At 39.9% G+C, this 12,228-nt stretch overlaps 1 protein-coding gene across 1 annotated transcript in view; it reads left to right on the plus strand.

The window, feature by feature from the left end:
* LOC310715537 (receptor tyrosine-protein kinase erbB-4-like) overlaps positions 1-12,228 on the plus strand; it is an 84,400-nt gene that overhangs the window by 48,926 nt on the left and 23,246 nt on the right. Inside the window, exons 3-5 of the mRNA XM_083522020.1 lie at positions 3,854-4,040; positions 9,575-9,709; positions 10,876-10,941. Of these exons, the coding sequence (XP_083378146.1) occupies positions 3,854-4,040; positions 9,575-9,709; positions 10,876-10,941 (388 nt within the window). The remainder of the gene's footprint in view (positions 1-3,853; positions 4,041-9,574; positions 9,710-10,875; positions 10,942-12,228) is intronic.

A 12,228-nucleotide genomic window follows, 5' to 3' on the forward strand; every position in this document is an offset into this window, starting at 1 on the left:
TTGGTTTTAATGGAAAGTCGGTTTAACCCAAATATATTCTGGTTGAATTTCAACCCGGGCCCAAGAATCCCCTCAAAACAAGCCTGTACACCAATGGTTAGATTCACAAATCTATTTAGTATGTAAAAATAGCGTCTCTGACATCAATAGATGGTTGCTAAATGCATAATGTCATTAGATGCTATGTTATTAGCATCTAATATCACAAAATATCATGTCCTATATCATCAAATACATGGACACAAAGCACATGAAAAGCTTTCTGATTAAAAAAGTCAACATAGCTGACTGTTCTGGCCCCCTTGTGTTGGCTTGCAGTGGGACTGTTGTTGATCAGGTGCCAGGTTTTAATCACTACACAGCCCTTAGCCGAGCTGCTGAAGTGACCGTGCAGAGAATCATCTTTTGCAACAACAGAATTCTCAAGGGCCTTTCCAAGCTTCTCCAAAAATACCATTTTGAAGTTCCCCTTGCTTGGCCTAAAGCAAGTTTCAGCTCGCTTCAGTTCGTTTTTGATAAAAAATGATGCATGCATGGGAAGTAGTCAGTTTTGTAGATCCTGGAGTCATTTGAATGACATTTTCTGCTACTCTCCAGCCTGTAATCTGATAAGTAAGTGAGGACTAGCCTAAGTAAAAGTGGATATCAATGTCATCCTCCCCCTCAGAGTCATCATCTTCTGAGAGGCTGTCGTAAGAGCTTTCCTCCATGTTGTCCTCCTGCTCTGGCAGATCCTCTTACTGGCTTATCTTAGTAGCCCAGATGAATGAACTCTTGGGCAATAAGTCTTGCTGCCATAAAGTCAGTAATTAAAATAGCAGCTCAGGTCAAACTTTTATGACCCCTGAAACCCTCTTTGGGTGCTTCTCTATTGATTAACTTGGAACTGATGTTTTTTTTTTTTTCTTTATTATTAGATTCTTACACAACTTTGCAGGTGCTTGTGCCTGCAAGTGCAGAGGCACCTTTTGAAATCAGTTTTTTACACAACTATAACTATACAGGATCGCACCTTTGATGTTTTACTCTTTCACCAAAACCTAACAAGGGCCTGTCTTGGTGGTAACCTGAGCAAATGTGGTGGGAATGCAGGCAGTTCTTATGGTGGTTCCAACTACCCCTTTGAGCTCTATCACTATTATCCCATTATAAAAAACACATCGGGTCCCACTTCTGTCAGCAAAGAACATAAATCATTTAGACGTATTCAGAGAATCTGAAAGATTGGACTCTTATTTGGGTGCGTCTGAATCAAGCCATAGTAGCTCATGAACCTGCAGTCCCAGTTTCGGAAGATTAATATTTTGAATTGCTATAGACTTTTTGGTAGCTCAGACCAGTCTGTCCATTCTCTGAACTCCGTTCTCAATAAAGTCAGTGCACATGTATACTACATGCAATCCTTTTCACGTGCAGAACACTTCCGGACCGCACGTTTTACTCTTCACCTCGCACTTTGAGCACTTTGAAATTGCCCTCACCCATGAAAAATACAGACATGATGCCTAATTTATTTATTTTATTCTTCAAAACCCCAATTTTCCATTAATTTACACTTACATCATTTGGCAGATGGCCTTATCCAGGGTGACTTACAATGATCTCAGTTATTCAGCTGAGTAACTGAGGGGTAATGGCTTTACTCAAGGGCAGAGAAGTGGTACAGTAGGGTTTTTTTTTATCAGAAGAATCTTAACCACTGAGCTACAACTTCCTACATTTGAGAAATTTAAACAGATACTACAAGTCAAATGTTAGGGGTGTTTAGGGTGAATTTACTGCTGTCAAAAGGTCAAAACATTGAATTTTTTATCCAAACAATATGTGAATGGTCAATTGTCTTGCAGCTGTTGGAATTCCTGTACAAGACATGCACTATTAAATCTTATTAAAATATAAAAAATTATATATATATATATATATATATATATATATATATATATATATATATATATATATATATATATATATATATATAAAACGCTGGCTGTTTTTAAAATCAAAGTGCTTTTTTTTTTTCCTTTTTTCTTTTTTCCCTCTTGCAGCCAAAAGATTCTCTCATCTTGCTTTTCCTTAAACAGTCTTTCGAGATTTGTTTTGAATCCAACCGCAACATGATGAATTTTATAAGAGGCCGGCTTCTCAGAGCGGCCGTAATTAGCACATCTTTATACCGGCTCACGATCAGATATGAACCGTGAATGCTAAGCCGTGTATACGTAGCAAATGACATGTTGATTAGCTTAGAAGCATCCAGAAACCGGGGCTGGCCTCAGAATCCTGGCTGGTACTAGAAACATGTAGAAAAATCTTTTGAAAACATTTTTTTGAAAAAAATAAGCAAACAAAAAAAAAACATCTATAGGTGTAAATGTCAGCTGTTTGCAGATGTGGAAAGCATTTCAGCATGTACAAGACATCACTGACTTTGTTGGGTAAAATACCAGACGAATACATCGAGTTCCACTTCTGTCAGCCAAGAACATAAATCTCTGGCTATCATGAAGTCCAATTTGGGTGAGTCTGAATCTTCTGCTGCAGTAGCTAAAGACTAAAAGCTGCCAGCTAAAAGACCTTCAGTCTCTCACTTACTTTAAACTTACCTAAAAACATAAACAACAATACCAGGGCTATAAAAACGAAACAAGAGTTAGAGCAGTGTCACTGTTGTTACTCACTCAATACTGGAAATACTATTTGTAGTGTGTTATAAAACTCTGATTCGCAAAATTGCTGCCACTTCCTGTCATCGCTGTGCAGGTCTACAATCTCGTCCCTGACGTCCTTTGACAGCTCTTTGGTCTCGTCCATGGTGGTGGAGAGGTTTGAATGAAAGAGGCTGATTCTGTGACGGGTGTCTTTTATACACATAATGAGTTGATATTAGGGAGTTCTTTCCTAAAGGGACAGGACTAATTTGAGTGTGTTGGTGGTCAGAATTTATATATATATATATATATATATATATATATATATATATATATATATATATATATATATATTTTTTTTTTTTTAATTTATATATATATATATATATATATATATATATATATATATATATATATATATATATATATATATATATATATATAAATTAAAAATCTATGTACTTAACTATGATACCAGCACTATAGCTCCTATTACGACGACTACTAAAAATAATAATAACAAATAATAATTAATAAAGAAAATAATAAAACCAATGAAACAACTGGATTCCATGTTTATTATAAAAAAAAAAAACTTTTTGTAATGCTACATTTCAGAACTCCTGAATTTTATGCAGCTCATTTATTCAGGATTGTTATAAACATGAACAATGTAACCCGCTTCTTTCTTTCTTGTTTTTTTTGTCTTTTATTGTTATGCAGAAGAGCTCCATCCAACAAGGTTATTTTCATGCAGATCCTGCTCCATTTTGACACGACCCAACCTCTTACTTGATAATTACAGGAGCTGTAAGGTATAATCTGACTAATTACAGCCTGCGGTGTGCGAATTTCCTTGCGCGTTGTGCGGCATGTCAGGGGATTGTAGTCCTCGCCTGTTCTCGTTGACAAAAGTTTTTACATTGGTAGTTATGGCACAGCGGAACTTTTTTGAGTGTGTGTTCAACTTTTCTTTGCGATAAAAATGCATAAATTTTGTTATATAACAACGATTTTCTTTCTTCTGAGTTCCATGACCATCAATTTGATCAAATGAGGTGTACATGTACACACATGTAGAAAATGTTATATAATTACTACATGCTGCATTAAAATGATTGGGATGACAAGTGCTGACACTGGAGGCTTCTTCCATTAGATCTCCTGTATTTGCTGTAATCATTGTTCCTGTTGTGTTTATGCAGTCGATCCGCGAGGTGACCGGTTACGTCCTGGTGGCGCTGAACCAGTTCGACTATCTGCCTCTGGAGAATCTGCGCATCATCCGCGGTGCCAAACTGTATGAAGGCCGTTACGCGCTCGCCATCTTTCTCAACTACAGGAGAGATGAACTATTTGGGCTACGGCAGCTCGGACTCAACAACCTCACCGGTATTTGTTCCTTTACTTCTAGTGTTTTTCTTAATCACTTTCAATATTTTTAATGATGATCTAACTCATCACATGAAGGATCTTATATGCTTTACTAATGTTTAATTAGTCCCAAATTGCATAGTCCAACAAGACCCATATTGCCTAGCCCAATGAGTCCCCTATTGCTCAGCCCACCGAGTTCTATATTTGCCCAGTCCAATGAGTCCCATATTTGCCCAGTCTATTAAACCCCTTATTGCCTGTCTAATAAGCCCCAGAATGCCCAGTCCAAAAAGACCCATATTGCCCACCCCAATGTGTCCCATATTGCATAGCCCAACAAGTCCCATATTTGCCAAGTCCAAGGAGTGCTATATTGCCCAGCCGGACAAATCCTATATTTGCCCAGTCCAACGAGTCCCATATTTGCCCAGTCAAATGAGTCCTATATTTGCCCAGCCCAACGAGTCCTATATTTGCCCAGTCCAATGAGTCCTATATTTGCCCAGCCCAACGAGTCCTATATTTGCCCAGCCCAACGAGCCCCATATTTGCCCAGTCCAATGAGTCCTATATTTGCCCAGCCCAACGAGTACTATATTTGCCCAGCCCAATGAGCCCCATATTTGCCCAGTCCAATGAGTCCTATATTTGCCCAGCCCAACGAGTCCTATATTTGCCCAGCCCAATGAGCCCCATATTTGCCCAGTCTAGTAAACCCCTTATTGCCTGTCTAATAAGCCCCAGAATGCCCAGTCCAAAAAGACCCATATTTGCCCACCCCAATGTGTCCCATATTGCATAGCCCAACAAGTCCCATATTTGCCAAGTCCAAGGAGTGCTATATTGCCTAGTCCAACGAGTCTCATATTGCCCAGCCGGACAAATCCTATATTTGCCCAGTCCAATGAGTCCCATATTTGCCCAGTCCAATGAGTCCTATATTTGCCCAGCCCAACGAGTCCTATATTTGCCCAGCCCAACGAGTCCTATATTTGCCCAGTCCAACGAGTCCTATATTTGCCCAGCCCAACGAGTCCTATATTTGCCCAGCCCAACGAGTCCTATATTTGCCCAGTCCAACGAGTCCTATATTTGCCCAGCCCAATGAGTCCTATATTTGCCCAGCCCAACGAGTCCTATATTTGCCCAGCCCAACGAGCCCCATATTTGCCCAGTCCAATAAGTCCTATATTTGCCCAGCCCAACGAGTCCTATATTTGACCAGCCCAACGAGCCCCATATTTGCCCAGTCCAATGAGCCCTATATTGCCCACTCTAACAAGTCCCATATTGCTCATTCACAAAAACACTCATGAACTTCTGAGAAACCCAATAGTCTCAAATCTAGCTAACATCACTGCTGGAGAAATATTACCATGTAAATTGCAAGTTTTAATAGAATGTCTACGAGATTCTATAATGAGGATTTTAATTATAAACCTGAAAGAACTTCGGATCAAATATCTCTAACTCATTGGGGAAAATATAGATAACATTTATGGATTTAAGATTTAATATGGTGTAACACTATCCAATAGGGCCTAAGTTAAGAACCATTACCTATCTGAGAAACCCTCGGAGTCCACCCATGTCGTCAAGCCATGCAGGTATTTCCAAAGGATTAATCCCAAACGCTTTTTTAGGAGTCAAAAGCCAGTTTCAATATTCGAAATAACAAGCTGAATATAGAACCTCTAGAAATACTGGAAGCAGAAGAAGTAGAAAACTATAACTAGGAGGTCAGGCAAAGGAAATGCAAAACCGGAAACCTGTGTATTCCTGGTGTCCATGTTGCTTGTCTCTTTAACAACAACAACAAAAAAGCCAGAAGAGCAGCTTTTGCTGTCATCTTGATCGACGAGCTCAAGCTAAATTCCATAAAGTGCACAATATCCCCGTAAACGAGCTGTCGAATGAATGACTGACTGAAAGACGCCATTTATTTCCTCAAAGCACACCAGCGCATGGGACATTAGGCCCAAAAAGCATATGGGGGCTAAACGCATGCCGGTTCTTCTCTGTTGCTTTCCTGAAGGTAAGTCAGGGGAAAATAAATTGCTACATTACCCCCATGACACCTACAATACGCACTTTAATTCATACTGAAAACAAATCACCTTCTAGTAAATAACATGGAACGTGAGGCAAGAAGCTGCTTTTTAATACAGCATTTTAGAATGACTTGAATAAAACTTTAGAACTATCATCTGAAACTATTTGGTTTAAGGGAATCTGGAAGTGTATTTTTAGTATAAGTTTGCTTATTTTCTATATCCAGTGACATTAACTATTAGAATAAACTACCCATCCATCCATCCATCCATCCATCCATCCATCCATCCATCCATCCATCCATCCAGTCATCCAGCCATCCATCCAGCCATCCATCCAACCAGCCATCCATCCAGCCATCCAGCCAGCCATCCATCCATCCATCCATCCATCCAGCCATCCATTCAGTCATCCAGCCATCCATCCAATCATCCATCCATCCATCTATTAATGTATTTACCCTCCCACATATATGTACATATACAGTATAATCCAGCCATCCATTCATTTAACCAATCATATAAACCTACATATGCAATCCTTCCATCCATCCACTCATCCATCCGAACATCCAACTATAACTACACACATAATCTATCCATCCATTAATTTAGCCATTCATCTAAATCAGGGGTGGCCAACCAGTCAGAGACCGAGAGCCACATTTTTTACTGTGTTACCGCAAAAAGCCACATCATACACATGGGCACACATGAACATCACCCATCCCTTCCTCCGCAATTCTTTCACATGTGTGTCAGTTAGAACAGATCGATGCTTTGATTTCACGTGTTTCAGGGTAGAAAACACAGACTTTGGTTTTTTGATGTGCGTGTTTACTTCGCTTGAGTTCAATACAATACAATATTTTCGTCAAATGCGCATGTGCGTGAGATGACTATACCGCAGGGGTGGGCAATTAATTTTTACAAGGGGCCACATGAGAAACCTGAATTGTGTCAGAGGGCCACACCAACGATAATATTTTAGGGATGCACCGAAATGAAAATTCAATTCAAAAGTCAATGAAATCCATAATTTTTTGTGTTATGCCTTTTGCCTCGGCACCATCACTGGAAAACTTTCCTGCCTTTTCAAAAACGTCCTCTACAGACGGACTGCGCATGCTCGGATTGACTTTACTTTTCTGCGCCGCGTTCTTCTCATATTTAGAATGGCAATCGGGATGTTTGGATTTCAGGTGATAAATTAAACTCGGTTTGGAGAAACTCTTTGCAGATACACCCCCTCTTGAAATTTCAGCATTGCATGTTTTGCAAATCGCTCTCTCACATGTTGCTCTTATCCAGATAACCGTGTGCTGGCTGCGCTTTTTTATTGCGTCATTACAATTGTGTTTCGTCTGATATACCGCAAAGTTTCCCAGTGAGGGCAAGCTCATTTAAGTCTAAAAATACCGTATTGAACTCAGGCGAAGCGAACACGCACATTAAAAAAACACACAAACACAAACTTTGATATGAACGTAAGAGCCGCATGAAACCAGCCAAAGGGTTGGCCACCCCTGATTTAAATCTACATTATGTCATCCATTCAACCCTCCATTCATAAATTGCTCTATTCATCTACTCATCCATGCAATCATCCAACCGTCCATATATACCTACATATGTATTTTATTTATCCTTTCATTCAACCTTCATATAAACATATATATGTCAATCATCTATCTATCCATCCATCCATCCATCCATCCATCTATTCATACATACGTACACAAATAATATATTAACTTTCCATTTATATATAGTTTTTTCACTTTAGGTTTTTTAATCCATCCATCCATCCATCCATCCATCCATCCATCCATCCATCCTCATATCTATTCACACTTAAACCAGACAAAAAATATATACTTCCATCCTTTATTTATGCATCTATCATACCATTGATCCAAGTGTCCATCCTCCCATTGAGCTAACAATAATCCAATCCATCTGTCCAAACATTGTTTGTGATTTCATTGGTTACTTGACTGATCCATCCATCCATCCATCCATCCATCCATCCATCCATCCATCCATCCATCCCTGCCCATTCCTAAATATATACACAAAAACCTACAGTAGTTTGCATTTATTCATGCACTTACATACACCATTCATCCATCCATCATCGTATCAACATGTCCAATCATCTGATTAATGTTCCATTTTCTCACTGATCCTTCACTCTTTCTATCCATCATTTCTGTCCCTATCCTCCAATCATATAGTATCTGAAAGCATCCTGCCTTTAAGTAACATCCCTTTTTTTTTTCCATGTCCTCTTTCTCACAGTTCTGACTCTGTGATTTAGTGTGAACACATTCGCATTCATGACGTTCAGATCATTAATTCACGTTTTAAATAATTCAGCCTCAACTTGTACTTAAATCTTAATGAGTCTTCGGCAGTCGAGCCGATGCGCCATTCCTGATTTCCCTAATAAGTTGTTGATATGATACAACTGATCTTTTTGTGAATAAATATTAGCCTAACTCGCTGGCATTACACGGCGTATGTGGATTCATCGTGTCCTAATGTCTATACTCCTTATTAGAGAGAGCTGCAGTAATTATGATGGATTCTGTTACTGTGTATTATTTGAGATAAAAAAAAAAGTCATTCCATGCTAGTAGCAGTAATTCCTGCAGTGGAAAGCTGTCAGGGCCAGCAAGACCTTCTCTTCTAGCCTAAACCCTAGCAAAATCACTGCCTTACATTTAAACATATTTTTGTCTATAAATATGCATTCAATTATTACCAATAGTATCTTCGTTTAACAGCATTACTCTAGGGTGCGCTGTTACAAGGAGACTCTGTTTATGTATTCAATCAGATTTCAGCAGTCACATTATATATCTCCCAGGTGCTTGAAGCTGCTTGAAGGCTGTTGCTTTAACCAATCAGATTTCAAGTTGGCATTAAGCAGGTGGCACTGAGGCCATCTACCGGGCATCCAATAATGTCGGCATTTTCACATTCTTTGAATGGATGGTCAGAGAGGGAGCTAGTCGGAGCTCACAAACTGCATCTGTAGCAAACTGCACAATCTCAAATACATTCGTGTGGATTTAATAGCTGTTGGTTTTTTCGTTCCACAATGGCTGAGAGAGAAGAAAAGAAGAAATTGATATTGGAATATACTTACAAGGACATTTACAAGACAGACTTCCTGAAGAAAGCTGGACATCATGAGGAAAAATCTGAACATCATGGAAATGTATGCAGTGTCTTGCTGTGGTTGCAGTGAAAGGGAAATTGTTGGGTTGTGTTCATCGGGATTTGTGCGTCTTGATGGTTTGAATATCCGTCGCGTAATGATGTAATTAAGAGGTCTGGTGATTAAGGTAGGACATTATTGAAGGCCAAGGTGTGAAAGTCACGGCCTGCCAGTGGTCATACAACTAAGTCATACATTTCAAGAAACGTCTTATGAAGTTCTAAAGATGACAAATTCTCAAGTACCGCTGGTTTTTTGTCCTGTCCTGTCAGAGATCCTGAACGGTGGCGTGTATGTGGATCAGAACAAGTTCCTGTGCCACACGGACACCATCCACTGGCAGGACATCATGAGGAACCCTCGGGCTGAGTTGCTGGTGGTCCCGTCTAACAACAGCGGCTATTCATGTAAGTAAATGTGTGTATGAAGATACAACTAGTAAATTCTAAATGACTCATAGGGGTTAAGTTTCTTTTTGAGAATTGAGAAACCTTAAATCTTTTTTTAACTCCTGAGGAAAACATCTTCATCGGTTCCTTAGTGCAAACAGGAGATACAGTTCATGGCTAAAAGAGCTTAATGCTAATCAGATTTAACAGTCCTTGAAGTGCGGCTGAGCTTCTGATAAGCGACATGCGAAAAGCCGATCTGGAACGTTTGAAATTGAGACAGATGTAATGGACTGGGATGATCTCTAAGGGTTTGAGATGGCTGCTGGGTTCTTTGTTAGCATGAATCTCTTTCTTTTAATTTGTGGTAATTGAAATTGCTGATGATCTAAGTTGTTTAATGCTGCAAATTTGGCTAGTTCGTGCTAGCCAGGTGATAAAGCATCAAAACATTGTCCACCTACACACAAATTTGACATGTATAACGTGCCAAAGGGGTCCCTATTGAATTTGAAATCCTTATAGTTCATAGTGGTTATAGTGGTCTAGTGTCTTTTTTAGTTCCCCTACTTGCGACCTTAGTTGCTAACAAGAAGAAATAAACTTTTGAATGAAAAAGGTAACAGAAACGTCTCAATATATATCCGTAGATACATTATAAAGAAGAATTTACTTCAGAAATGACGTTACGGCGATGGATGCTTCCTTTGCTAATAGCGTATGTTGCTGGCATGACTAGATAGCTCAGTATGGAAGCTATTTAAGGCTCATCTGACTAGCATTGGGATACAGTTATAAAACAATATTCAACACTTCCTGTGTAATACTTAATATTTATTCAGCCTGTGTATAGGTGTTAAACGGTACTTGACACCATTTTCACGGTAAATTAATTTCTCCCCTAATTACGCTGCCATTTGTAGGGAATCAGCTGCCTGCTAATTACCAAGCGCATTTAAAGTGAAGTGTAATTATTATGAACAGACTCTGTTTTGCCTGACACACACATACACACACACACACACACGGAGCACAAACCAAGAGCTCGGGAAGTCTATTAGTAACGATTAGTCTGCTTACTTCAACATCAAACATCACATGTTGAATGAGTTGCACTTTGTCAGTCATGTAGCCGTAGCATTAACAATGTTAATGTTATGATGTTGTACCTACCCCCCCTACAGGCAGACGTTGTCATCGCTACTGTAATGGACGATGTTGGGGACCGCAAGAGGATCAGTGCCAGATCCGTGAGTTCTCAAAACTAACAATAACTCGTATTTAGTTAGTTAGATCAAAAAGTTAAGGTATCAAATCGTTTCAATGCTAGTTTATTTAACACAAGCAACAGATGGCAGCACAAGGCTGCACGCACAGTCACAGGTAACACCGACCTTCATAAGTCATAGTGACAAAAAACATCTCGTATACATCGGGAGCTGTGCAACTGGTGCTATTCTGACCGCGTACGCTATTGCATCTATTGCGTACGCTATTACGGCGGTTTCATCATAAACAGCAAGTTAGAACAACGTGCAAACGTGAAATTCCGCGAGATTGTCACGAAGTTTACGGCGATGCTGCAACGCGTGCTTCAAGAGCGCAAGAACGTCACCGGAAGACAACGAGAGATCAGGAGGACCTGCTATGAGCTCAACCCCTGAAAATGTCGAAACCATACGGCAACTTGTGCATGACGATCGTCGGAGAACGATCCACAACGTTGTTGCCATTCTCAGGGGGTCATACGGAACAGTCCAGGCGATCTTCACTCATCGTCAAGAATTTGTCCCCAGACCATGGGACAGACCATTAATAGAGTTCTACTGCCAGGTTTTAAGACATCTGAGGGAGGACATAAGGGTAAATATGTAATGCAAGAGCGCTAATGGGTGGAGTCAACAGACGCCTGCCACAATTTGGCATGATTTCCTTGCGAAATATTGACGAAGTCTGTGTTTTGGCAGTAAGTGAGCCTGAAAATGATGCAAAGCCATTGAGGCCAAACGATGTCCAGGAATATACGTGGTACGGCCAAAAGTGTCAGGGCAGCATTTTTATTTTTACAGTGGTACGCATTAACTGTTACACAAAGTTTTGTATATGGTCTATGGATGCACATGCATGACATTTTCGCCTTGCAGTAATTTGTTTTGGATGAAGGCATTGTAGATGTCAAGTCAAGTCAAGTTTATTTGTATAGCGCTTTTCACAACAGACATTGTCTCAAAGCAGCTTTACAGAAAACAACAGTGAAGGTGAATGGTGTGCGTTTGTCCCTGATGAGCAGCCGTGGCGACAGTGGCAAGGAAAAACTCCCTTAGATGATATGAGGAAGAAACCTTGAGAGGAACCAGACTCAAAGGGGAACCCATCCTCATATGGGTGACATCAAGAGTTTGGTCATAAATCTTCCAACAATGCAGAACAATTTGTGATCATCATAGATCCAGCATCAGCTTCTCCATGCCAGGGCCTTTAAACACTCGGCATCTACTTCTCCATGATCATCCATAGGTCCATAATCTTCACGAGGT

The sequence above is a fragment of the Silurus aristotelis genome (genome assembly GCF_946808225.1).
Source record: "Silurus aristotelis genome assembly, chromosome: 20".
NCBI lineage: Eukaryota > Metazoa > Chordata > Actinopteri > Siluriformes > Siluridae > Silurus > Silurus aristotelis.